Raw genomic sequence first — 27,113 nt, forward strand, 5'->3', positions numbered from 1 at the left:
CTGGAAACTTGATGACACGTCCCAGCCTCAGTAGGCCCTATTGCACGACACTGGTAATACCTGTTCAGTTAGGTAAGCTGGAACTGATAAACATGCATTTCGGTGAAATTAATCATGTGGGTATTTGTGCACATGTCTGACGAAAGGAAACTCCAATTGTGACTTCTGAGGCATTGTATTTCTGTAGCTGCTTTAAAGCAATCCCCATTGCTTATCTTAAAACTTGGCAGGTCGAATGAGGAGTTATTTCTGGGTAAGAAAACCCGTTGGAGAGGGACTAGAACCAGAGGCTCGCTCCCCTCTGAGACAAAACTTCAGGCAATGCCCAGGTTGTGGTTCTTTCAACTTCCTCCTAGATTCCCCGTCCTGTGGCTGCACCCCTTGTGCCACAGGAGCAGTTAAGCGCTGCTCTCTGCATGGTCTCTGTGGCAGACCACAGAATCCCCCACAAACCGGCTTCCTCCCACTTAATTGCACTTCCGCTCAAGTGTCCCCAGAGCCTAACTTGTGTCAGGAAAGACAAATGGCAAGCTCGCTGTCCAGGTGACTCACGATGCAGGAAAGACACAGGGGAGCACATGTGCCATGGAAGGTGCCGGAAATGGCCGGCGGCGGTGGACAACCAAAGAACTAAGTATCCTAGAAGCTGGGAGAGCAGCACAACCTTTGTTCTGAACGTAGAACTTAAATGTGGTGACGGGCTGAGAAAACAGGGTGCTCGGGTCGAGGGTTACCAATAGTATTTTACTGGAGGTTGATACCAGTCTACACCTGAGACGTTATGCCCATGACTGAAATGGAAGTTGACTTGTCCCGACAGCATCTAACACATGCTCACTGGCCACTCCCGTGTTCTCTCTAGTTACTACGGGAAAGATGCACAGAGTTCCTGAGTTTGAGGAGCTGGGTTTCCTGGGAGAGGCCCCTGTGGAAACGTTGTAGCAGAACTGACATGTACTATGGAAGAGTTATTAATACAATCACTGTGCTGTGACGGTCAGGTGATGGCAAGCAGAAGACTCTGCTCAGGCAGCAAGAAGGTAGGCTGAGGCTGAGCGACCCTCGGGCTGATGGGTTAGCACATGCTGTTAAAGACTCAGACGTCTACCAACCAATGGAAAGAGCTCAAGTGAGCTCATTACGAAAGCATGAAAGTCTTGAGTTGTTCAGAGGAGACAGAGACAGAGACAATGCCTGGAAACGGGGAGAAATGTCATAAATATGCTCAGAGAAATATTCTGGTCATAAAGTATCAACATGAGGTGATTAACAATGAAGATCCTGAGAATAAATAAGAATTTTGTTAAGAAAATTATATTTTAGAAGGAATAAGTCAATATAAGATAGACAAATAGACTGGTGGAGAGAAGACCAAAAAGCAAGGAAATTAAAAAAAAAAAAAAAGGCAAAGTAAACATAAGAAGATCAGGGAATTTGGAGATTTAACACGAAAAGCAAGGTAATTCTCACCCCGTCTCTCTCTCACACACACACACACACACACACACACGCGCATACACACGCATGAGAAGGGGGTGGACGAGGGAGAGAGAGAATGGAAAGGAGGAAGGGAAGACACACATAGCGTTCCAGTGGATGTGAACATCCAGAAGCCATCATTTTGTTACGGAGCCTCCCTGGTCAGGGACCCAAACCAGCTCCTGTTGCTCAGCAACAGAACGAGACTGAGTTTGGTGAGGCAGAGCAGAACCTTTGTTCTTAGCTCAGGGAATGACAAGGGTGAGCTCAGCTGTAAGGGCACCTTCTCCCCGGCTGGGAAGAGCCTTTGCGTCTGTAGGCCGTGGCGTGGGGTGATCCCATTCCGTTAGGCAAGCTACTTACTTTTCTGTTGCACTCGGCCCTTTGCACACGATCCTTTTTGCCCACGGTGCTTTTTCCACATGATGCCCCAAGGTCATCGTGGTCTTTGCAGTGGGGCATCATTTCAGTTCCTGCAAGCAAGCATAGGTGGTGACATAGTTTAGGTGTTGAACAATGTTAGGATCTTTTGGACGATAGCCCAGTGACAACTTGATTTGCCTCCAATAATTTCCAACTTCAAAGAAAGATGTAATAAGGAATTTGTCCATATGACATTTTGTTAACTGTATAGACATTTCTGGAGGGCAAATCATGAGATGTGAGGTTTTTAGGTAAAAGTGGAAACGCATCTGTGAATTTAATAACTACTGCCACATTGCCTGCGCTAAGGTTGGCTCTTTATTTTGTGCTGATAAAAATCACAGAAGTCCTGATTTTCCCCACAGCCCTGAGAACAGGATGTGGACAAATTTCTGTGTACTTTCCATTGAGACTTGTCTCAGTGTAGTTTCAATTCGCATCTCCTTTACCTGAGGGAGGTTGAGTGTCTCTCATGTATTTAGGGCCTTTCATAGTTGTTATTCTTGAACTCTCTACTCCTTGGACTGTTTTCCACTGGATTTGGGATGGTTTATTACTTTTGTATTGGTGCTTTTCTGTATTGCTTGCTTTTATATAATAAGACTATGTCAGTTTTACAAAACAAAATCTAAAATATACACATACCATCAATGAGGCGTTTGGCCTGATAAAGTCTAGGAAAACCTTTTTGGAGACAGGCGAGGATAAGTGAGCATAGAAGGATCGAAATATACTGTAAAATGGACGAAAAAAAATTCAGATGACTGGCTTCTTTTTGTTTTTTTTGTTTGTTTGTTTTTTGTGAAAGAATCAATGGCATTTGGTGACAATAGAGGCCATGGAGACGACGCAAGCGTGGAAGAGGAAAAGGAAGGAGCTCAATGCGGAGCAGGAAAATGATCCATTCACCACACCGAGGTCTTGAATCAAGCTTGGACTCCAGTTTGGAGTCAGCCAACAGGTAAGCTAAGTTTTCAAATTAATGGTAGCTCCAAGCAGAGGAGCTGCAGGCATGGATGCGCAAACAGTGATGGGAAAATCCTGACTAACACGGGCTGGACTGTCAGGAGTGTGTGGGCGCTGGTGATGGATGCTGGTGTACAAGTATTCAAAGTCAGGCACAGTCATAAGGGAAGAATTGGGATGGGTAGGAGGACTGGAGTTCTCCAGGGAGTCCCTAGGAATTCAAGACCATGCCCAGCTCTCGTTTCTTTTGTTGTTATTTTCTTTTGCGAAAATTAATATCAATGCATGTCTTGCACTTATAATAATTTCAGCTGTTACATAAATCACAAGACACAAATGTCCGATAATATTCCCGGAAAGATATCTTATATGTAAATCTCCAGAGAATTATGTTAAGTAATGAATAGCCTACAAAGTGTGTCTGTCACCTAGCAATGCTAGATAAAATTAATCTCTTCCTTTAAATTGTATAAATATAGGGTTGATTGTATTTCTGAAATTCATTTGTTCTCTGAATGACTACAGGGCGTTGGATTAAAACACACAATAAAAATATGTACAGAGAGACTCAGTGGGTTTTAGCAACTTGACTGAACTTGGTGATTTGACTGATGTTGACCTTTTTTAACTTCCTGCATTTAAATTGTGAACAAATATTTTGCTGCCTCTTGAAGGTACAAATACAATTTCCCACTGACTCTCATCAAAGAGAAATTTGACTTCCATGATTTAAACAAAGAGAAAACTGCCAAAGCATGTTTTATTTACAAAAATAACTCATTTCATTTAAGAAGTCCTTTTATAAAACTAAAACCCACGGTGAGCCCATCCAAGAAACACTGGACTATCTGAGGAGAAACCCACCAACTTGAACTTACGCTGGGAATTCCAGACTACAGTGTACTGCATTTATGTCACTGACATGTTTTCTCTCACAGAAATCACATGACTCTAGCTGTTGCAAACAATGCTTCTTGTATGTTGAACTACGTGTGGTCCTTCATGTTGTACATGTCTTTCAGAAGGACACCGAGTGACTGAGGATTACTGAATATACAAAAATAATACACAGATCAAAGTCCAGAAGCTTCTCGGATGAAGATCCAATGGATTGTTAACTGTAACCTCACCAGAATGCATGTCCATGGGAAACAAAACAGAAGCAGGGGGGAAAGGCGTATTTTTAAGAGATGGTGTAAAAATAATCACTGCTCTGGCATTCCGTAGTGTTATCTCAGTAGCTTACTGTTCTGTGCTATTGTCCACCACGACCCACCGTGATGTATGAGACTTCATGGGCGATTTGCTGGCCAAATCGTTCAAAGTAAGCTTACTTTGTTTGTTTGCTTGTTTGTTTTCTGTTATGTCAAAAAAATCCGAACGTTTGGTCTTAAATCTTCTGCATCTTCTTTGTGTTCCATCCCTGTGTTTAGGTTAGGTTGTCAGTGCAATAAAAGCAAATAAATATAAATGGAACCTCTTTTATAAAGAGATTTACATGTCAATTTCTTATGACTATAATAATCCATTTCTCCCCTTTCTCTTTTATGATGTCTAACGTATTACAAAAGCCATGAGATGGAACTCATGAAGGATAACAGAGTCCGAGTTAATGAAAAATCTGAATTACTGATCACCAGTAAAAATGCTCGCTGCCCCGTTACCTGAACCCTACAGTGAGCCTGTGTTACCCAGTGGGGACAGGTTCAGAGGGTGACCCCACTCTGTGCCACCTTCATCTGTATTAATAGTGGGCACATTGTACCCTACCTGTACTCCATCTTCCCACGTCACAGAGTGTGCATGACCAGGCTACACAATCCATAAAAAACCAGCACGGTGTTTGTGTTTTTTGAGAAGGGACCAGATTTGCCTGGTCTACCTGAGAGATATTATTGAATCCAACAAATTCTCTTTTTCTGGAAAATTAAATGTAAGTGTACCAGAGGTCCCAGTCTTACTACATATGAACAAAGAAAGCACTGGGTTTTGTGTTGTTGTTGTTGTTGTTGTTGTTTTTTAGAGCGAAATGCATGTGTTATTTTGCATAGAAAGTTCATTTCTAGTTCCCTGGAATCCCAGAAGGGAACAGCTAAGTCAGAAGAACCAAGGTCCCTGGGACTCACTCACCACAGAGAGAGTTATGCTCTCCTAACCGTGGTTTGCATGTCATGGTGCCCTAGTAGTTTGTTTCAAGTCCTGACTGATGGTGACAAACATACTGAAATGGGACCCAAACAGTAAGGACGTGTTCTGAATACCAAATTGAGAGACCATGGAACAGTGACAGTGGTAATTTGTCGTTGTATGTGATTTCCTGGCACTCACTTTACTGTTGAGGTGATCTGTGTGTGCATTCTGAAAACAATCGTTGCCCAGGGATGTTTAAGAGTGTGTGTATTTTGTATAATAACTTTTATGTTGTGAGTTCAGATAAGCTACCATGGTGTACAGCATTGTTGAGACTGCATGTTACACGTGGTTTCGTTTCTAATCCTAACTGTCACTTGCTTGATGTGTTATCACAGGCTGGGTACCAACCTTACTCGAAGCCTCAGTTTGTCACCTATAAAACAGAGACTCCGAGAGTACATGCTGCGTAGAGTTTGTCTTGAGAAGCAAATCCAGGTAAATCAATTAGTACCTGGCAGGGATTTCGCCTCAGGAAATGTTGGTTATTGTGATAACAGTTATTATTGTTATTTACAGGTAATGATACAGGATGCATTGTGTCAGTATTGAACTGAGACCTATCTCTCCCTGATCACAACTTCTCATATGCAGGTGAAAAGTTTTCCAGCTTGCTTCTAAACCAATAAAAATCCCCATGGCCCTACTTTCTAAGTATTTATTTTCTAGCTTCTCAAAAAGATAGACTTGAGTGGGAAAGACACATTTGAAACATGTCACTTGCAGCTGAAACCCTCTGAATAAAATCTTTACTTGTAGATTAGTGAGAATTTCAAATTTTTACTATTTGTATTTTGAAGCAGATCACAGATAAAATAGACATGTATGACATTAGTCTACTGAGCATGAGAACTGTGCGTTTTAACTACATTATTATCCAGTAAGAGGAAACAAGTCAAGTTGGAGAAACTGAGGCACAAGAGTTTGAATGACTGAAAGAAGGGACCGCCAGCTTTGCTTCTTTTTGGTGCTCAGAACTAATGATTCCCAATCCCCCTTTTCTCATTAGTAAGTAAAGAAAAGTAAGTAAACAATATAAATGAGGAACTATTGCTTCATTCTAAAATTCACTTCTTTTCACATGTTTACAGGGTACTCCTACACAATTGCTGATTTTGCGTGTACAATAAGAAAAGAATTAGAAGGATGAACAAACGATAAGGGTGAGTTGAATGGAAAGCAATTAGTGATGTGTAGTTAAGACACTGAAAATCAGTAAAGAGCCTAATACAATATTGAATGTCAACTATACTTTACTAAACATTATTTTTAGATAAAAAGTTTTTAAAAATAAAATCAGTCAGGAGCGTGAAGATATAGAAAACCAAACCAAAGTAAAGGTAGTCTAATGTGACTAATGTATAAGCTGATGTAGAATTCAATAAAAGGAGCTTTGTTTATTTTATTTGTTTTGAAAAATATCATTTTTCTTAAATTTTTTTCTAGATCTTAAACCGTTAATAAATTATGGATCTTTTTAAAAAAGTTTTGAGACATGTAAAATTGTTCTAAGAAGTTAATTGCATAGTCTCTATCTTAACATGTGCTTATATAATTCATTTATGAACATGTAACACATTTAATTTATTGTGTACAAGAAAAGATGATTGAATTTTATGATTATTGATGGCAATTCTTGGTAAAAAGCAGTCTAAGCATTTGAGAAATTCAAAGTAAATGCACGTCAGTGAAAGTCAAGGATGAACTTTAATATGGAGAATATTGTACATGCAACATTATCTGTCTCCTGTCAACGTTTTAGTCCATAAAAATAGCTATATTAGGTTCTGTATGTAAATATGTAGCACAAATACATTTGCAGGATTCTATTTTTATCTTATGGAGTTCATATATACTGCATTTATTTTAAAAAGTTTATTGAAGTTCAATTGTAACAAACATCGTTTTGGGTCAAAAGTATCAAGCAATGTATCAAACATATGATTATATAGGGAATAATCCTTGTTGCAAAATGTAAACACCATCTGAAGATAACAAGGTAGGTTTGCTTAAAAATCTTAAATTAGATTAAATAAGCTTGAAAAGAGCCCAGACTAAATGCTAACAGATGGAATATAAGGTTTCCAAATGTTAATTTCGTTCACTTTCTTGTTGGAACTCTCCACACACACACTACTCTTATGTCTATTTCTAGAAGTAAAATACTGAACTAAGGATATATATGAATAGAACAAGAAGGACATCTAGAGGTCATTTTATAAATGTACATGTTATGCTAACCCAGTGCTCACAGACAATTTACGATTTTAAAAACTAGATGCTTTAAACTAAGTTAATATTTCCAGTAAAAATATTTTTTCTTCAGAAAAAGGACACAGTTTCTCAAAACTATTCAGATTCCCCTGAAAACATAGTCTCTCTGCCACCGCACACACAGATACATGGAAAGACTACCAAGAAATTATTATTATTTTTTTTTTTTTTTGCTGAACGACAGATAACATTTCAAAATCAGCACGAGACTGTACAAAACATTGTCGCAAAACTGTCTTAAATATTTTCTACAGTAGTAACATAGAAGCGTCCCACCAGTATGGGTCCAAGTCCCACTGTTAATCCACTCTGTATCTATTTTGCTCTCCTGCTTCTAGAAAAATAGAAATAACATTTCACAGGAGGTTATGAGCTTCCCCGCTCGTGTCTGTTCTTATGCACTTTGGGTCACAGCTGGATTCGCGGGGCCGTTGGCAGAATGTTCTGGCCCCTCAGGGCCACGGGTGGGGGTGGAAGCTTCAGCTTTCTTGTTGTCTTCTTGGGCCTTATCTGGGGCACCAAGTGGATGCACACAGTTAGCATCCTGTTTGGCTTTGTCCACCTCATTGTCAAATTCAATTTTATCTTCTTGTTTGGTGTTTTTCTTTACTTGTCCATTCTGGGCAGGATAGGTGCTAGCAATGACGTCATAGAGGAATTGGTATTGCTCCTAGAGAAGGAAATAGGTAAGAAATTCCATAAAGAAAGTCGGTGTTCTCTATAGCGGATAAAAATTCACAAGAACAGGTCATGTACTTGGGAAAGTCCTGGGTCCCAGAAAACCAGCCTTCTGGGATTTCCTAGAAGGAACATCTTCAATGGCTGACTCTCCTTGCCGTTCTACAGGATGGAGAGGACTCTTCGAAATTTACCTTGGAGCAGCACCGGGCCAGTGTTCACCCTCACAGGCCACGTGTGTGTCCCTCCCGCGCATGCACCCAGGATGCCAACTTGGCTGAAGGCTTCGCTGCATCTAATCTCAGACCAGGCATCTCCTGCCTATGCTGACGGCCACAGGTAAACTAAGTGACCTCGTTCATGTCCTCCCTCTGATTTCTGTCATTTCACTTGCTACGTCGTTACAAATATCTCCCGTGTCCTTACACTACCCAAGTGAATTGATTGATGGTAGGAGCACATAGTAGGCGGTCAATACATTTTTAAAATCGAGATAGACGTGGTCAATGTCATACACAATGAATGAAAAGCTGCTTGTATTCGAGTGAGTAGTTAAGTTTACGTTGTGACTAGTTACTAAGTCAGCTGTGTGACTGCCACTTACAGAGGCTGCACCTTAGGTTGATTTCAGAAACACCACATTTATCTGCTCTGTCTCCCCATGTCTCTGTGACGTGGCTTTGCAAGCCCTCTTAACAACAGGTGGAGCCCATTTCCACCCCCACCCCAACAAGCAGGCCTTGTGACGGGTTAGGAAATAAAAGGCCGAGGAAGACGTATTGTGGCCTTCCTGGGTCTGGTTCACGGTGGCTCTCCCTCTTGGAACCCTGCTGCCTTCGTGTAAAAACACCTGGGCCGGGCTCCTGGATGAGGAGAGACGTGATCCACGTACCCCCTGCTGTGGCCGCAAAACGCTAACCAACTGCGGGTCTATTGACAGATGCGGTCATTCTGGACCAGCCAAACCCCACCGGACCCACCAGTGGTACCAGATATGGAGCGCGCCGGGCCCAGATGGCCTCAGCCTGACGTGGCCAGCAGAACTAGTCAGCTGGTCCAATAGACCTTGAACTATAAGAAAGGTTATTTTTTTCAGGCACTAAGTTATGGGGTGGCTTGTTATACAACAACACTCATTGATACAGGATTGAAGGTGGGAGGAAGGAAGCGTTCACGAGCCCTTAAAGAAACGTTTGCCAGCTGATCACTGGAGAACTCGAATTAGGTCTCTTATTGTATTGATAATAATTCAGTGAATTATCACATAAAAACGGAAGGTAAAATAGAAGAATAGAAAAGTGAATAGAAGAGAAGGAGAGGAACAGAGGCTGGGAGGACAGGAAAGGGGAGAAAAGAAGAGACGAGGTGTACTTACAAACATGGTGACCATTCCCGGCCTGGCTTTGCGGAGAGACTTGACTACTTGGAAAACATCTACCACGTCTTCCGTTTCCGCACTTTCCAAGAGATTTAACAAAGCACAGAACATTCCTGTTTGCTGAGATCCATCTCTAGAAAAGGAAGAAAAGGTAAAAATGTAGTAATTCCACGTTTTATGGAGAAAATGATCGTAGAATAAAAATTGAAAGAGAGAGAGAGAGACGGACTATATTCTTCATTTCTTGGTTATTGTATTATTTTAGTCCAAGCTCCTAAGAGCCAAAAGTTTCTGCTAAATGCATTTTTTGAGAATAGAATAATCCTGTAGTCTAAAACTCTAAAAATATTTGTTTTAGGCTTTAAAAATATACTTTCTTGTGTTGAGTACTTTACAGATTATGATGCGTTTTTATTTTTATCTATCTGAAGTTGTTAGGACAAATATGACAAAGCCAACTGGAGGACACTGAGGTTTGGGGAGAGGACGGCACGGCTACAAACTGATGGCACCAGAAATAGTGGAACTGAAATTTGGTAAACTAGTGGAACATATGCCTCTCTCCTTCTCTCTCTGCCTGTCTACTGCTGGTACAAATGTTTACACTCTGTATTAATAGGAGGATGATACCTGGTGGAATTATTCATTAAAAAGAGGGCCACCAAATGATTAACTGAAGTGTGAGAGAGGTGTTACATTATAGTGAAGATCTAATGGAAAGAATATGTCACTAGCAGGAGTTTATTTATCATACGTAACGAGGGAACATATAGTAGATATTCAACCATATCCTCAGAAACACATACAGTTTTAGTCTAAACTTCCCTTCTTCAGCTTTCTTTCCACATACATTTCACCTTTGAAAATACGAGTAAATGCTGAAAAGCAGTACATCTCTAAGAGCTCGATTCTAGTATATTCTAATAATAATAATGAGGCTTTTTCGAAATTCTAAAAACATTGCCCTAGGTTTACATTCTCATTTTACTTTACTGTTTTTCATTTCTCATTTCCTTTAATATTTTTATGTAAACATTTTATAGTATGCCTCCTTCTTTCAATATATCTCTTATATAAGGTAGCTATTTAGGCATCTATCACAGATGAAAGATAAGGCTCTGCCTAAGAAATTAATGAAATCAAGTATTATTGTGTATATTATTAAAGTCTTTGCCTTTTGGGTCAGTTTAGAAAATCAAATGAAGGGTTTCAAACCGAGGTTGCCAAGCGGTAAGATTTCAGTTAATGCTATATCACATACATTTATTGGAGGCAAAGCGTTCAGTCCTCTGGATTCTATTAACACCTACTAAGTACTTACAATGCATATAAGCATAAATCCATCCATCTGCTCACACCTCCTGCTCATTAATTCATTCAGGACATATGACAGTCCAGGCTCAATGTTAGGCACTGGGGACTCAAAGACGCCCTGACACTGGTATTAAGAAACTCACAGCCTAAAATTATCACACAACAACATCATCATTTCTATTCTATTTCTATAGCAGTTATGTGGTAGGACATAGCTGAGACAGCGACTGACTCCGTAACAGGCTTTCGCTATGGTCGTGCATCTCACACACCAGGATAAGGAGACTCTAACGGGAAGCGGGAACCAGGAAGTCAGGTATGATGACGAGTTTTAGAGCATATCGTATCAAGTGGCACCCACCTGCAGTGAACGAGGAGAGGAGCGCTCTTGTGGTGCTTATTCCCTCCTTCGGCGGAATCCCTCCTGGGAAGCTTTTGTCTGAGCGCCTGGATCATAGAGGTTAATTCTTTGGGTTCTGCAGGGAGCTCCTCCACTTTCCAGTTGCTGTACTGGTATTGGTACACAGTTCGGGGCTCTTTCCTCTGAAACCAGAAATGAAGGGAATATTAGCTCAAGTGAACTTCAGCCAATTGAATAATTGGATAGTCATGTTTTTAGCTCACAATTACTTTCATTTAAATCATTTTAAAATTTTATTCTGCAGACATTGTGTAGATAGTTCCTTTGCTTTCGTGGAGTAATTTAGTTTTTCTGCCAGATCAATTACATCACATAGATACACTCCTGGAATTGTTTATGTACCTTGGAATGTCTCAGTTCAAACACACGGAGGGTATAAGCTGAAGATCGGCTGGTCTCTTTCATATCAACTTCTACATCTCCATATGTCTGCTTTCCTTCTCCCCAGTACTGAGCACAAGCCTCCTAGATAAGAAAAAAAACATGATTCAACAGTTTCTACACAAGTGTTCTCTGTCTTTCTCTCTCTCTGTCCTCTTTTCCTTCCCTCTGTTCTATTTGAAATGACTGTTGTAAAATTGAAAGCTGCCCATAAAATTCTAAAATCTATTTTAAATATGGTGGACATCCATTCAGCAAACACATGGTGTTTCCTTGTGCAGGTCAGGGAACCTCGGAGTAACCAAGGTGGCCAGACACCCAAGAACGGGCCTGTCATCACTCATGTTGGTCTTGGAGATTTGTTCCTCCTGTCCAAACCTTTATCGTCACCTCTTCCCAATTTACAGACTGAGCTGCCATCGGTCCAGACCCTGCAGTAAGTTTGACCTCACTGTCGCCCCAGGGGTCCCCTGAGGACGGTGTCTGCATCTTTGGAGCTTCATCTCTGCATCTCAGCCACCGGCGCCATCAGCAGCTTTATCTGTATAATTTGACTGAATAACTCCTTTAAGAATGAAGAGCAAATGAATCACAACAGTGTGTCCTCTGTGCGAATGGTCCTCCATCAACTGCAGGTCTACAACTGCATTCCTCCCTGCACTCCTGGCCCTTTTCCCAGCTCTAACAGGTTAGACGAAGGAAAAGACTGCTGGAATTAATACACGCTCGAAATATAAACATATATTTCTTTTTTAAAAAGAACAAAAAGTAAAAATAAGAAACAATTATGCATGTCCAGGGTAGGGGACCAGAGAAAAGAGAGAGAATGAATGTAATAGAATTGCATGCCCACGACACTATTCATTAAAAAAGCTTTCACATGTGTCAGCTGATGTGTTTGGTGGTAAGACTTAGTAGGATCGACTGCCAGGGAAATTTTGATAACTCGAGGCCTTAAAGGAAGGATCAAATACACGTTACAAGCATTAAGCAGAAGGTCAAATTAGATCTTAGGGTCTCCTTCAACTACAGAATTTTATAGCAATATTACATGGACATAGAGAAGGCAGAATTTAGACAAACTTTTCAGGTGTTTTTGTCTTGCTAGACGAATAGCATCAAAATGGGGAGAGGGCACTTCAGGCAGATGGGATGTCAGTAAAGGAAGCCTCAGTGATGGAGATGCAATGGTGTGTTGAGATTCAGTCAGTAAACCCATTGTCCAGAGTGGAAAGTATAGAAAACATAAAAATATGAGGGAAATGGAAAGATAGCTGTGGGCCAGATTATGGAGGGTCTTGAATCTCAGACTGAGGAGTTTCGTTTTTATGGTGGGAAAATAGAAGGAAAATGTGGCTGTTGTATGTTGTTCTTAGAAAGCTGGCCCTGCGATTGCCCTGTGTTAGAGAATCTGTGAGCAGGACTCCAGGGGGGGATGAAGGGATGTCAGCCCACCCAGATGTGAAGAGTACCACGTGGATGGAAGATGGTAAGAATGAACAAATGAAACTCTGTGACAGAGGCATCAAAAAGACGTGGGTATAGCGAGCAAGTAAGTAATTCAAGAATGGAGAATGATATTTTATGATGGAAAGACTTTTAAAAAAAAGATTACTAAAAGTACAAACCTGGTCTCCATTCTTCAGCTCTGTCAGCATAACAATAACTTTGACTTTTCTTTGGAAAATCATCTGCCAAAAGTCACCAATGGTCTCTTTTAGGGGTCCTTGAGCAGCAATCATCACTTCAGGTTTCCAATAACTCTTTAAAAAAAAAAAAAAAAAAAGTGGGACTCTGTTCTGCTGACGAGAGAGTGGATTCTTAAAGTAACCAGTTAGAAATACAATCATTTAATTTTTATATCAGCGTTGTTAGTTACATGAAGACATTATGAGTCTTCGGTCCAAGAAATAATGTGATATCTATATGTAAAATTCTTATTTAGTTAATTATAATAATTAGCTAATAATATGAAATCAAGATTAGAACACATTATCTTATAAAACTAATGTTTTCCTTTCCAAAAATACCTTTTTTCTCCACAAAGGTTAAAGTGGTTATAAAAAGAAATTGCATACACATTTCAAATTATCTTCATTATGTCTCTACTTTATTGGTGTCTATACATTCTTATGCTAGCTGGTCATTAAAGTAATATTCTAGGAATGTGTTTTAGGAAAATTTGGAGAAGAAATAAATCCAACGTAGTGTATATGTAAAAAGGATTTGCTGAATGACTAAACGTTTCTTGTTTGAAATCTCAGTTTACAAAAATTGTAAAGAAGCGTATGTGACACAGACTCACCTAAAAATTCAGGTAATAGGAATGAAAAGTTTTTAACTACACAAATATGCAACTTTCATTTGCTTAAAATTTGGCTATTTGATTGAGTAAATATAAACATTTTCAAATATTTATATTTACTCAAATTATTATTTTTCAAATTAATATAGTCATATTTGTCATAATTTGTGACTTATAGCATTTTGTTCAACTTGTCCACTTTTAATATCTTTAAGTCTCTCAATAAGTTAAAATATAGTATTAAAAATGGAAACTTTCATGTCAATCAAGATACAGTTATGGCCACGCTCACCATTCTTTTATAAAATTACTTAATGCATAGCCATAATAACATAGACATATTTTTAAAAGGTTAGACCGCAGGCTTTGGAAACGTAAGGACCTACCATTACAAAAGATGCATTGATGTATTTGCTGGTCTCTTCTGTGTCACTGTCATCCCCAGAAGATTCGTCCGAATCATGATCACTTTCTTTGCTCACTTCCAGCTCATGTTTCAGTGGCACTCGGTTGAAGTCGTCTGTGTAAAATAAGTAAATTAGTAGTAAGCTTTCCTTTAAGACAAATCAAATCTCTGCTTGACTGTCACGTGGAAATTAGACAGTCATTTAGAAGGGACACATTGCATTATGTAAATTTATTGATCTACATGGAATGAGATGTGATGAGATGTACATAAAATTCAGTTCTTATTGATTCACATATGATAAAAAGAGGTCTGAGAAAAAGAAGGCCCCAAAAGGGTTCCAGGAAAAAGAACACGGGACATAACTCGATGTTAAACAACAAATAGGAATCGTAACATTCCGTGTGATTATTCAGTCTTTGATACTTTGGTTTTCCATGGAACATTATTATTCTGCTTGGTATGTTAAAAATGCATGTAGAAGTTAATAAAATACATAGCTGAGGTCAAAATGCAGTATTCAATTCTATCGTATTAACATTAAATTAACAATCTAAAATAGTTATCTCAGATAATTATTTAATCAAGAAAATGATTTATTCCATAATTTCTGTTTCTCAATTTCTTTAATGTCTAATGACCTGCTCAAATGATCTGATGAGCCATATCACCATCCAGTCCATATTTTAAACTACATTCATAAGGAAGTTTTCAGAAATTAACTACATCCACCGTGCAATGATCTGATCTGTTCTGCCGCCCAGCTTCTTAGTGTCAGTTATATTTTCTCCATGCTAATTTCAGTGTGTACAACTGAATAAAATTATAGTTGTGCCAGATGTGGTCCTATCAAGATGCTTCAGTAGCAGAATTCAAGTCTTGAAAACTACGTATGTTGCTCTGTTAAGTTAGACGACGGGCAGTTTACAGAGTGCTTTCCACCAACTGCCGGCCTCCCAGGTGTAAGAACGGGATAAAGAGATAACAGAAGGGAGCGAAAGCGCGTAACCTCTGCTATTTGGCAGTCACCCTGGAGGAAATAACTGAGTTAAGCTAAAGATGACACAGAACTGGGAGAGAACTTCGCCTTTTTTCTCTCAGATTCAGAGGTTACATCCCTCTGACAACCCATGTCTAAAATAATTGGTAGGAAGAAAACACTGAGCACAACCTGTCCTCAAAGGTCCTTTGTGAAAGTTTGGGGCTCAAAGTATTTGCTGTAACTAAATGTTAGGTATCCTATTAATGATTCGCTTCGGTCAAACCAATGTTGAAAATGTGCTTCAATATCAGTTGTGTGTTTGTGTGTCTTACAAATCCAAAAGAGAGCTTGTTTATCTGATACATAATAAAATAAAATAAAATAAAATATAAAGTACTACATACATGGAATGATGGAAGAATTCCTGTTTTTACGTTTGTTTTCTTCTTGATTTCCAATGTGCTGTGTCCTCCAGCTCCTATATGTAGGGAGTCTCTGAGAGGAAAAAACAAATAGAGTAGAAAAGTCCTTTAAAATGTAAATATTGGCTTTGTTTATGACTATGGCATAAGATACTCCCTAAGGAAAAGTATTTCATCAAGTTTTGCAAAATTGGCATACATTCCCGACAGGTCACAGTCGGTAAGTTTGCCTCTGAATTTTTCCTTTTAAGTGCTCAGATGTTTAGGACTTCTGACATGGTGAGTTTGAACTAAACAGACACATACTTATATAACAGAATACGCTTCCTAGTTAAAAGCAAAGCAGCATGGCTTGCTCTTGTACAAGTCGAAAGCCCTCTACAGAGGTGGATTATTACCCGTATTGCAGAAAGCCATGGGAAATGATTCCAGATGATCAGAAATAACCTCTGCAGACAGAGGACCCACAGAAGACCGGGCTCATGCTGAACAGAGCGGATACTTCATTTCTTTACCCTCCCAGATCATTTCCCTTCCACTCACAGGAGCTAATCAGTCAGCAGGACCTACCATTTCCACAAGGGAAGTTCTCCAACCCTTTTCTTTTTCTCTCCTTCTGCTCTGCCCTGCTCACTTCTGTCCCCTAAGCTCTCCACAGATGACCTTGCTTCATATTTTCTTGAGAAAGAAAAGGCACTTACACACAAGAACTGTCTCAGCTTCCCATCACCAAATCTAGCAGCCAACCTCCATCTCTGCTCAGTTTCTGTCTTCCTTTGTGCTAAGAAGAAGGACTCATTGCCCTGTGTCTGTCCAGTTGTGGTCACTGCCCGTGCTCTAGACCACGCGCTGTCCGGCTTCTACTTGCAAATCGCCTTGACACTTCTGGGCCTAGCGTTGTACTCACCACAGACCAGATTTGGCCACGTTTGTTCAGTGAGAGAATTCACTCTAGTTCCAGTGACTCCACATAAGAGTGTTTCCAGACAGCAGACATGCATATGTGGTTTAGGAGAGTTACTGTGGTGAATAGGGGTGATTTCTTGGCTCACAGAACAAGAAAACACTACAAAGCCTCCATGTAGACAGCCCTGGTAGCCTGCGGGGTCTTCCTGGCTACGCTGGGCCCCTGGTGTTGACTGCTTTGGTTGTTACTACACGCTCTCCCCACAAAACCCATCTCAGCCCCACTTTGATCCAAAACATCGATTCTGCATCTGATTAAAAGCCTGTTCCCAGTCTGGTGAAACGCTCTGAATTGACCAGTTTGGTAGTTTGCAGAAAGGTTCGGTAAACTGGAAATTGTAGGTGAAAGACAAAAGTTACAGGACATTTTTGTGACAACTGGGCAATTTGGAGCTCGCCACACTGACTCTGAAGTCACAATGAGCTGCATCCTGGGTTAGCTCCCCCAGTAATTGCCTCGTAAATAGGTTAGGACGCATATTATCCTTCAGTTTCTGCTTCAGTTTCTGTGCAGCTCCAGCCAGTACAACTTCCTAAGTAGTCATAAACTCCTCTAATTATTTCCTTTACAAAACCAAAACCAGATGCAGGTTTTAAAGGCAAGATGCTACGTTGCCTTTGGCGGGCCGGTTCTGTGGCTCTGTCGTGTTATTTTTACACTTTAGTTTAAACCAGCTTAATAAGGAATGGTTAAAAGTGTTGGCTGTAGAATCCGATTTCTACCATTTGAACCAGTCTCCTACCCTATGGTGTGTGACCCCCATAGCACTGGGGCTTTCATCCGCAACTATTCTTACTGTTTGTTATCACTGTTGTTACCTGGAATTCAGCCTCTAGAGGTGACGGCTCGCTGGGGGGATCCCTTTTCTTCATGTTGGACAGATACGGGTGGAATTCAGACAAGCTCACTTCTGTTTCTCCAAACTGATTGTACTCCACCAAGGCCTGATGGATTAAGATGTACTGTGCCTACAAGTTCAAGGGAAGACGGAGGCAGTTACCTGATGGCTGACGGTCCTGTAAATCACATTTGGCTAAATTACATTGCACACTTCCCCAATTTTGCTCATTTGGGACAACGTATGGAAAAGAAAACTGGTATCTGTAACATCTAAATATTCTGGAAGTTAGTTCTCACAGTTCTCTGGAATATGATCAAATTTCATCTCAGACCTTTTTTCCAGTGGTGGGGAAGGGAAGCTTGCTAAATAGATTGGGCACCTACTGTGTAGTGTAAAGCTATTATCTTATTTCTAAAAATTAAAAAATTAAAAAAAAAAAAATCTATTACTTCCTTCAGTGACTAGTCCTAAATCAGTAAGTCAAATTACTAATATACACCACTGTAATAAATTTCACATTATATCTAAGAGAAAAAAAGCAAGTTGATATTCCATAGCACACGTTTTTAAGAGTTTTCTAGAACTTTTTAAAATAGAGAAAATTCTTTAAACACACACACACACACACACACACACACACACACACTATGACAAACCCAGACTGTGCAACTCCTAACCGTCTGTCAAATTTGAATCCACTATTTTAAAATAAAAGACATATTTCTGATGAAGTTCAAACCTGTTTCACCACCTGAGTCTGGCTGTATCCTTAAACTCTATTCTTTTTTCCAACAAGAAAGCGTATTTTTCTTGCTAACAACCTGTTTTTATATAATACTTCTACACTAATATCTGCTTGTATGTGTCTATAAACGTTGTACATCTTTGTGCATTTTCTTAAAACTGATGTAAATCTTGTCGTCTATGTTTTATTTGCTGACTTCATGCACTCATTGTCCGCATGTGAGCGTCCAACCACGTGGAGAGAGAGGCCTCAGTTACTCCTTTCGGCTTCAGCGTGGTGTGCTCTCCAAGGGTCCACATGGCCACGTGCTGTGTGCCCCTTCTGCAGCGACATACATACATGTAGGGTGTTCCAGGCTTCATGCTATTCTGACAGTGCCAAGAGCAGAGTGTGTGTGTGGGTCAAGTGCAGAGCTTTTCAATTTAACCTTCACATGCAGTTACTACATGCATGTACCAGGCTCTCGTGTACGTGCTGTATGCGAATGACCTTTTTGGTCGTAATGCTGCAGAGTAAATACTATGGTTACGTTCACACTACATACGACTTAACCGGGGCCAGATATATTGAACACCAGTACAGGTGTGTGCAGCATTAAGAACTGGAGGCAAAATGTGAAGCTTGATTGTCTAGTTCTACCAGCCAGGCTCTGAACCACGATACTATTCTGTCTCCCTACTTTTAATTGTGTGAGATGCTGCCAAATTGCTTTTCAGTGTTTTTACTTGTTTCCCCAGTCTGACACGTGAAGATGGTATTTCACTATTTTTAAAATCTATTTTATCTATTTTAAAATAGATTCCATGGTCCTTCCAGCCACTAATGACAAATGCCTCTAACTACGATTGGTGCTTACCACAAGCTTTAGTTTTCAGGAAGTTAAAAGAAAACTATTTGCACCCACTGTGTGAGGTTGAGCGGGATTCGGCTTCCTGTAAGATGTCACTGCCACCCACCCCTGGAAGGTCTGAGTGGGACAGAAGCGGCGGGGGGGCACAGCATACCTACCTCCACTTGAACCATGAGGCATCTCTGCCGCCTGAGCTTGACCACGTAGCCGTACACGTCCACTCTGCCCTCTGCCTCCAGGCCTTCCAGCATGGCATCGATGCCAATGTACGTGCCAGTGCGTCCGACCCCAGCACTGACACACAGACAGACGAGTGAGTGCCGGACCGGGAAGGAACGGAAAAGCGACGGGTGAAGCAGAGGAAAGAGCATGAGCGTCTCCTCACAGACGGCCCCACAAAAGCCACTGCCTCGGGGAGGCGGGCCGGGCCACCCAGGCCGTGGATCCGGGGCCCTGCCTACCTGCAGTGTACCAGGATGGGGCCGCTGAAGAAGTTGCTGAAAGCGTTCACTCTCCTTCGCAGCTTGAGGAGGAGGTGAGGGTCTTCCGGAACCCCGTGGTCCGGCCAGCTGGTGAACTGAATGTGCGTCACTTCTCTTCCGGTTGCCTTTTCTTTTTTCTGATTGACAGAGAATATTTTTTCTGAGCTGACTTTTTTTTTTTTCCCCAAAGCAAACTACCTGACATAAATAAATGGGAAGGGGAGGCAGTACACAAACTCCTCGTGCACATGTGTTTTTTTTCCAGCCATGATTACATGTTCCTTTCCAATTAATAGCCAGTCACTGAGATGGCATGAGCATTGGAATGCCCTAACCCGTAAGCAATGACTTACCAGTAGGGTAAGTAACATGTGGGCAGTGTAGTTGCAACTGCTAGAACTTTCATGCTGCCAAACCAAAAGCAAATGCACAAGAAAATGCAGGTTTGGGGGGTGGTGTGGAAAGATAGAAAGTGAAGGCCGTCCTCACAGCTGATGGAAGTACTTCTGATTGGTAGGCCAGCAATCAGGACTATTTGCATGTGAAGAAAGTCTGGTTAATGATTTGATTAATTCTATTTCTTAGGCCCTCTCATCTTAGAAATGTCAGCTGTAGACAGCTGAGAAAAGGCAGCCTCAGATTACAGTTCCTGTTTGTCCCAGTTGCAAGGTAACAGCTAGAACATGTGTAATCCATCACTCTGACCAGGCCGACAGAGGAACCACCTGCATTTAGGTAACAGGAGAAGCGGCAGGACTTGGTGGGTTGTACTTCTCTGATAACAAATAGCTGAGTTAACTCAGAATGGTGACGTCACACTAGCCAATGGAACCAGACTGGCATCCTGCTCTGCCCATCACCCATGTCTATGGATGGGGACCTTTGTGGCTCAGTCTGTCCTTCATCCACGAACCATTAGTGGGATTTTTCCACAGCTCCATTGGCACAGCAATTAGTGATACCACAGGAGACTCAGAAAACTTTGGGATAAATACACAACTAGTGATTTTTTTTAGGGCAGAAAATGTACATATCTGACCCTCATATAGAAATACAATTCAGATTACTGAAAACCCTCCACTAAGTGAAATTTAGAGAAATACTCAACCTTATCCATAAAGACCTCCAATTTTTAACAGCTTTATTAAAATGTTTTTCATATACCATCAAATTCATTCATTTAAAGCGTAAAATTTTTATTGTGTTCAGAGTTGTAAAATCATCACTATTCTCTAATTGTAAAACATTTTCATTACCCCCCCTAAAAAAAACACATTACTGATTAGCAATCATCCCTATTCTTCGTCCGCCCCCTGAATCCCGAGCAATCACTAACCAACTTCCTGTCTCTATAAATTTGCCTGTTCTGACTTTTCACAAGTGGAATCATACACATGTGAGAACCTCCATTTTAACTATTCGTCAAGACCACACTGAGCGTTCTTTTCTAAACTAAACGCTTTATGTCTCCTACATTGAACTTGATACTTCTTACAGTGGTGTCTAATTGTCCCATTTGTATAAATATTCTTTCCATAATGGTAATAAACACATTGAGAATAGGGACCATTTGATAATTCATTCAACAATCCAGTCATTTATGTAACACACTTCATAAGCTCTTTTCCTACTTCAAGCATTCGCATTATGAAGACTCTGATGGGACTTGGACAGATACCACTTTCACCAGGGACAATCACTGGTGACTCTGGTGGCTTGTGCTACTATTCTAACCCAACCCTTCCTCCTGGGGGTCATTAAAAAGCATTTCTCCCAGGTATGTTGTAATTCCTCACATTTCATAGTTCCTACCTGTCTTTTTCGACTAACAGCATGAAAATGAACACTAGGTAAGAAAGCGAACTCACGTTTGTGATGTTGAACTTCTGAATGATATAGTCTGGACATCGTTTGTAATCATTGATCTTCACAATAACATCGCCATACTCCCGGGTGCTCTCTTCCATCGACGGCCAGTATTCTGCACATTTGTTCTATGTTTTTAAAAAATCGTTAATGATGTCAGTGTTCCATTTACATAAGCTTTTCATTAAACATTCCTTAAACAACGGCTTAGTCATCTGAGATGCTCAACACAGCGTCTCTCTGGTAAGCACAGATGCAACTTAAGCTGGATGCTGGGATTAGCTTCCCTTTCCACGAATGAGCCCTGAAGGATTTCCTTCCTGCCACCGAGCAGGGGATGGCCTTCCCCGGCTTAGCTGCATAGTAAAAGTGGACGTGCTTGGGGGTCGGCAGAAATGCTGTGGTTAATTTCAGGCTGGGGATGAGGAGGCTTTCATGCTTCCTACAGCCACAGCACACGAGTTACCACCCATGTACCCGCGGTCAGGTTTGTTTCAAGTATACCCACAAGTACTTGTGAAATCAGCACATAGAAACGTACTGAACTTAGAACGACACTGCTGAGAAATAGGAATCAAATTTAAGGCCAGCAGTTAACCGGGAATGTTTAAATTGTACTCATAGGTACATATGTGTATCTATGTACAAATTTTGTTTTTCTACAGGTATGAAAACTTTTAATCAAGTGTTATGTTGATTCAAACAGAGAATGGTCTGGTTGCGTCATCAAGCACACACACGTGGCTTTTGGATACGCGATCCAACACTCTCCTCTCCTAACGTCCACCTCCGCCCTCGGGATCTTCTGGGTCCTTACCCTGTTTCCTTCTTCACATCGAGTGACCATGACAATAACCGTGGCTTTCTGTTCCCAGATCATCCTCCAAAAGTCATCGACAGTTTCATCCCTAGGACCTAGGCGGTAAGTGAATACAAACTAAGAAAGAGCTTCTTCAAAGTGCTACAAAACACGGTTTCAGGAAGCTAGTGGACGAGGAGCTACATTACCTTGTGCAGCAATGTACTTCCTGGGCTCTTTGAAACCCTGTTCAAAACACACACAAAGGTACGTCATTTACTGAACACTCACTCACTCCTTCACATACACAGTCGGGAGTTAGAGGAAGTTGCTTTCAAGCCACCATTTCTCGGTGGTGGATTTCCCTGGGTATTTCCAAATGATAGGGGGATCTTATTAACTGGTGATCAGGCATTTAAGTGTGCCTAACGTGGTCGTTAGCGTGTACAAACAATATCTGTTTGTTGACACAGTGGCTTGCATGGGTCATCGTTGTATACCCCAAACAATTGAAAGACGACTTGGCCCTCACCTGGGCTGGTACAGCAATACACAAGGGTAATCCAGGCTTCCCTGCGCCTGATACCCTGCCAGCCTTACAGCACCATCTGCCACAGCTTCAACCTCCTCCTAGCCATGGGGTTCCCTTCGAGATTTTCACTCCATTTCTTTCAGCAAGTTATCCTGAGCTTAGCCTCCCCGCCCTCCTACCTAGACTCCTTCTCAGCCATTCTAGAGAATAGACAACAACTTTCATTTCATTATCTGCAGTGTTGGCTTTCTCCACTCCTGCTGCCAAGAAAAAGGAGGAGCACGGAGCCAGATGGGATATTGGGCTAATTTCTTCCAAATTATCTCACGTTCCTGAGATCCCCTCAGCAGCCATAGGATGCCTCAGACAGACAGATAGCTTTGCCATGCAATGGAATTCCATCACATGGGCCATACAGTGTCCTGATTAATTTCAGTAACTTCTTGAAACTTCTTGCGACCTCGTATTATTCATACATTCATTTATTCAACATTTATATGGGTTACACTATGACAAGTCCATGTCGAAAAGCTGAAGACACTTGCTTTCCAGGAGCTCCCAGCTCTACTGGAGAAACGTAAGTGTCGCTCAACAGCATAATTACCATATGTATTTGAATAGAAAGTAGACATTTTTTCCCCCTTAGAGACTATCTAAATTCTTATAAAATTAAAAATTCAGAGGGCGCATGACTCTGCTGACACCTCCAGAGCTGTGAGAGAATAAATTTCTGTTGTTCTAAGCCTCCCAAGTTGTGGTACTTTGTTATATCAGCCCAGGGAAACTAATATATGGTGTACATTAAAAAACATATTATGATAATTTAATCACTTCACCTACTCCTCTAAAGGTTTATATATTCAAGGAGATCAAAACAAACAAACAAAAAAGCCCTCAATTTCAATTGAGTGTTTTTTTAAGGAGATTTGCTGAGCCCTGCTCTTTATAATGATACTATATATATATATATCCAACATAAATGTTTTAATTAAATAAAACATGATTCAGAACAGTGTGGATGTTATGGTAACATCTTTGGATAAAGGGGAGATAACAAATGTGGGTATTTTCTTGTTTGTAAAAAGAAACTCCAGCTGGATAAATAAGAAACCACATAGGTTGTCTCTTCTGATATGTGGGGACATTGGGCAGGTGGTGCATTGAGTGGAAGGAAGATGTTTTCCAGTCTCTCTATGAATTGATCCTGCTTGACATTTTAACATTTTAACATATTTAAGAATTTATATAGTAAATTTCATTTTTAACTATTTTGGGTAAATTCCCCATGTGCAATATTTGTTTTCAGATCAAGCCAATGGCCGCATGACCTGGGTCCATGAGAGCTCCCCACCGACGTGCAGTGCTGTGTGACGAACTGAAGCAGAGCGGTTTGGAGTCAGGAGGTCTGTCTGGGTCCCAGCCCAAACCTCTACTATTGTACCCAGTCCAGGAACCTGAGGAGGCAGAAGCCCCCAGCCCCCACCGGGCGAATGTGGGCTCTCAGGAGACACACACGCTTAGTCATCATCTGCTATCCCGCCCTGAGCACCAGAGTGTTTTGATTCTTAGTATCACTTTGTTTGTAGAGAAAAAAAAATCCTGTGTTACACGTAGTACCAATAGCAAATAAGAAATAACTATTCTTGCAAATTGTAGAGATTTTGTTGTTTGTGGTGGTGACATTATGGGCTTACTACAAACTCTTTCTAGTCATATTTCCAAAATTTTGCCATGACCAAGAAGGGACTGAATGGGAGGCAAGATACAAGGGAAGTGAACCTGATGGAGGACAAAAGGATGAAGATACAACGCAACCCGGCGGGCATTTCTACTCACGTCAATGTAGCTGGCATTGATGTAGTTTGACCCCACGTCTCCATTGAGCTCAGACAGTTCCACGCGGTTATAATCGTCTGTTCAGGAAAAGGAAACTGTAAGTTAGTGAAACGGTGAATAACCAAGTAGCCCAAATACACGGGATTGTGTTCTCCAGGGGCACTTACAGGGAAGAATGTCAACATAGCGGTTTTTATTCAGGTTGAAGGATTTTCGAGCCTCCTTGATTGAAAACTTGCTGAACACCCGTGGAATGCTCTGGAAGACACAAAATCTTTGGGTCACAGCACATTCCAAAAAGAAAACAGCTTTCGGGGCGGCTGGTTAGCTCAGTTGGTTAGAGGGTGGTGCTCTTAACAAGGTTGCTGGTTCGATCCCCACATGGGTCACTGTGAACTGCGCCCTCCACAACTAGATTGAAACAACTATTTGACTTGGAGCTGATGGGTCCTGGAAAAACACACTTAAATTAAAAAAAAAAAAAAAAGAAAGAAAAATAGCTTTCCCCTTGCGGCTTCTCAACGTGAGGAAAGGAGACGTCCCGTAATGTTCATCCTTTATACTGATGGCCAAATTGCACAATGGTCATTGACATCAACATTGAGAAATTACACCAGAAAACACTTAGAAAATGAAGGCTGGACTACTCGAGAATAAGTCCCATCCTTCCAGAAGAACTCTTCCATGAGAGGAAATTAAGCATTCATTGCTCTGCCACTTGAAAAATCATTGAAAAATATGTACTTGGATGATTAGTAAGAATACAAGAACACACTGAGCCAAACAGGTTTTGTGACACAACTTCACAACGACAAAGCATTAGTTTGAACTATGGACTAGCTCCCTAACTACGAGTCCCTCTCCTGGTGAGTGAATATCTGCTAATAATATCTGCTTTGATGCGGTTGCAGGATTCTGTGGGGTGAATTCTAAAGGCAAATATATCTAAGTTGGATTTATCTTGATCACTGAGTAAAATTACTCCTCCTGGATGGAGATGAGCGCACACCTGAAATTCAGCCAGAAAGAGTCTCCCTTCATCAGCGATCTTCCTCTTATAAGTTTCCAGCAAATTATCAGCATGGATTGGCTCCACGTTCATCAGCTGCTTTTCATCATCTGCAAACACATTAAAGATTCAGGACCAGTGTGGTGTGTCTCTTCCGGGTTCACACACGTCATTAAATTTACATCTTAGATTTAATGCTTGCTGATTAAATAAATACAGTTAAGCTTCCTCGTTGTGTCAATTGAGCAAATCCAGATTAGATAAAAGTTGAATTCTTATTTAAAAGGAATGGCTTCAAGTGTGAGGGGGGAGGTAATTCATCATTAAAAAAAATATGCCTACTTACCCCTTTCAACAAGTTCCTGTTGTTCATCTAAGTTGCTGTGAAAATAAGAAATATAAGTTTTTATAGCCTTAAGAAACAGAATTCAGTTGGCATTCAATTTATATTTAATGAATGTATTGAACAGAGGAGGGAATGGAGGCAGGGGGTTAAAAAAAGGAAGAGAGAAGAGGGGAAGGGAGGGGAGGGGAGGAAAGAAGAATGGAGGAGGGGAGGTGTGGAAGGGAGGAAAATTGGAGGAAGAAACCAGTCAAGGGTTGTCTGCTAAACTCAGATAAGTGACTATTTTAAAACTCTTGTTTTTCATAAAACGCAGTTGTGCCCGGCCAAAGGAATACATCTACTTCCCTAGATATTTTTATTCCTTTCTTTTGCTTTTGTCATTCCTAGATCCCTCTGACTCACTTTGTACTAAAAGAACAGACACACATTCTTTTCATTGATTATTATTCAAAGAAATCCATAACCTTATTAGTGAGTGTAGAAAATACTAATATTGAAATGTAAACCAAGAAGACCGTACTAAAAATCTTTGATCAAAAGTTCAGTGATGAACTAGACTCCATGCTGTCTTGTCACTTTTCCCTTCACTGGTTGGGAACGTGCCTCACCGCTGGGTGCTTGCATCATTATTATTGTCATTATTTTCTTCATTTTGAAATCAACTCTTACCAGGATCTTTTCTTATGCAGGTCATAGATTTTATAGAGAACAATGAGCAGGGCAATTGAGGTCACAACAATCAGAAATACCAGGAATATAATCAGTGCATTAGAATTATCTAGAAATGAAAAATAACACATGAAGAGAGATTATTGTCAGATAGTTTGTTGGATTCTTTAAATAATCACTTTTAAAGTACTTAGATTTTGCTATTTTTATTTATTTTCAGGTTTTCAAAAGACAACAGATTTAGAATGAGACTAATACAATACATTCCTGATGGTGTGAATCTTGCCTATATTATTCAGAACCAATAAAAACACTTTATATCTTAAGAAAACACTTAGACTATAGAAGAGCGATTCCCTTTCCTTCCTTTAAATAATGTCCTCTTATGAGATACTGTCATGTAGATTTAATTCTCTTTCTTTCAGCCTCTCTATTTGGAAGGGATCAAAGAGGGAATCTAGTTATTTTAATTCTCAGAGAAAAACTCATATAGTTTGACTTTATGTGCAGAAGTGGGCAGCTTCCTAAAGGGATCAGAAAGGCCTCTGCCCC

At 40.6% G+C, this 27,113-nt stretch overlaps 1 protein-coding gene and 1 long non-coding RNA gene across 6 annotated transcripts in view; one reads left to right on the plus strand and one right to left on the minus strand.

Moving 5' to 3' along the window:
- On the plus strand, nucleotides 1-5,721 carry LOC117018611 (uncharacterized). The gene is made up of 6 exons (XR_004422263.1): nucleotides 1-72; nucleotides 863-1,040; nucleotides 2,711-2,863; nucleotides 3,891-4,192; nucleotides 5,397-5,496; nucleotides 5,578-5,721. It is a non-coding gene; the product is annotated as an uncharacterized LOC117018611 (long non-coding RNA).
- A 1,025-nt stretch (nucleotides 5,722-6,746) lies between these two features.
- PTPRC (protein tyrosine phosphatase receptor type C) overlaps nucleotides 6,747-27,113 on the minus strand; it is a 96,818-nt gene continuing 76,451 nt past the window's right edge. For all 5 annotated transcript variants that reach the window (XM_033099594.1, XM_033099591.1, XM_033099592.1 and 2 more), the window contains 18 exons: nucleotides 26,562-26,670; nucleotides 25,893-25,927; nucleotides 25,547-25,656; nucleotides 24,705-24,795; nucleotides 24,538-24,614; nucleotides 22,379-22,415; nucleotides 22,188-22,285; nucleotides 21,373-21,498; nucleotides 19,484-19,641; nucleotides 19,181-19,316; nucleotides 17,405-17,554; nucleotides 15,602-15,692; nucleotides 14,196-14,329; nucleotides 13,133-13,267; nucleotides 11,466-11,588; nucleotides 11,064-11,245; nucleotides 9,386-9,521; nucleotides 6,747-8,002 (listed from right to left, as the gene is read on the minus strand). In XM_033099594.1, coding sequence (XP_032955485.1) covers nucleotides 7,727-8,002; nucleotides 9,386-9,521; nucleotides 11,064-11,245; nucleotides 11,466-11,588; nucleotides 13,133-13,267; nucleotides 14,196-14,329; nucleotides 15,602-15,692; nucleotides 17,405-17,554; nucleotides 19,181-19,316; nucleotides 19,484-19,641; nucleotides 21,373-21,498; nucleotides 22,188-22,285; nucleotides 22,379-22,415; nucleotides 24,538-24,614; nucleotides 24,705-24,795; nucleotides 25,547-25,656; nucleotides 25,893-25,927; nucleotides 26,562-26,670 — 2,204 coding nt within the window. In that variant the 3' untranslated portion in view covers nucleotides 6,747-7,726. The remainder of the gene's footprint in view (nucleotides 8,003-9,385; nucleotides 9,522-11,063; nucleotides 11,246-11,465; nucleotides 11,589-13,132; nucleotides 13,268-14,195; nucleotides 14,330-15,601; nucleotides 15,693-17,404; nucleotides 17,555-19,180; nucleotides 19,317-19,483; nucleotides 19,642-21,372; nucleotides 21,499-22,187; nucleotides 22,286-22,378; nucleotides 22,416-24,537; nucleotides 24,615-24,704; nucleotides 24,796-25,546; nucleotides 25,657-25,892; nucleotides 25,928-26,561; nucleotides 26,671-27,113) is intronic.

The sequence above is a fragment of the Rhinolophus ferrumequinum genome, chromosome 27 (genome assembly GCF_004115265.2).
Source record: "Rhinolophus ferrumequinum isolate MPI-CBG mRhiFer1 chromosome 27, mRhiFer1_v1.p, whole genome shotgun sequence".
Classification (NCBI taxonomy): domain Eukaryota; kingdom Metazoa; phylum Chordata; class Mammalia; order Chiroptera; family Rhinolophidae; genus Rhinolophus; species Rhinolophus ferrumequinum.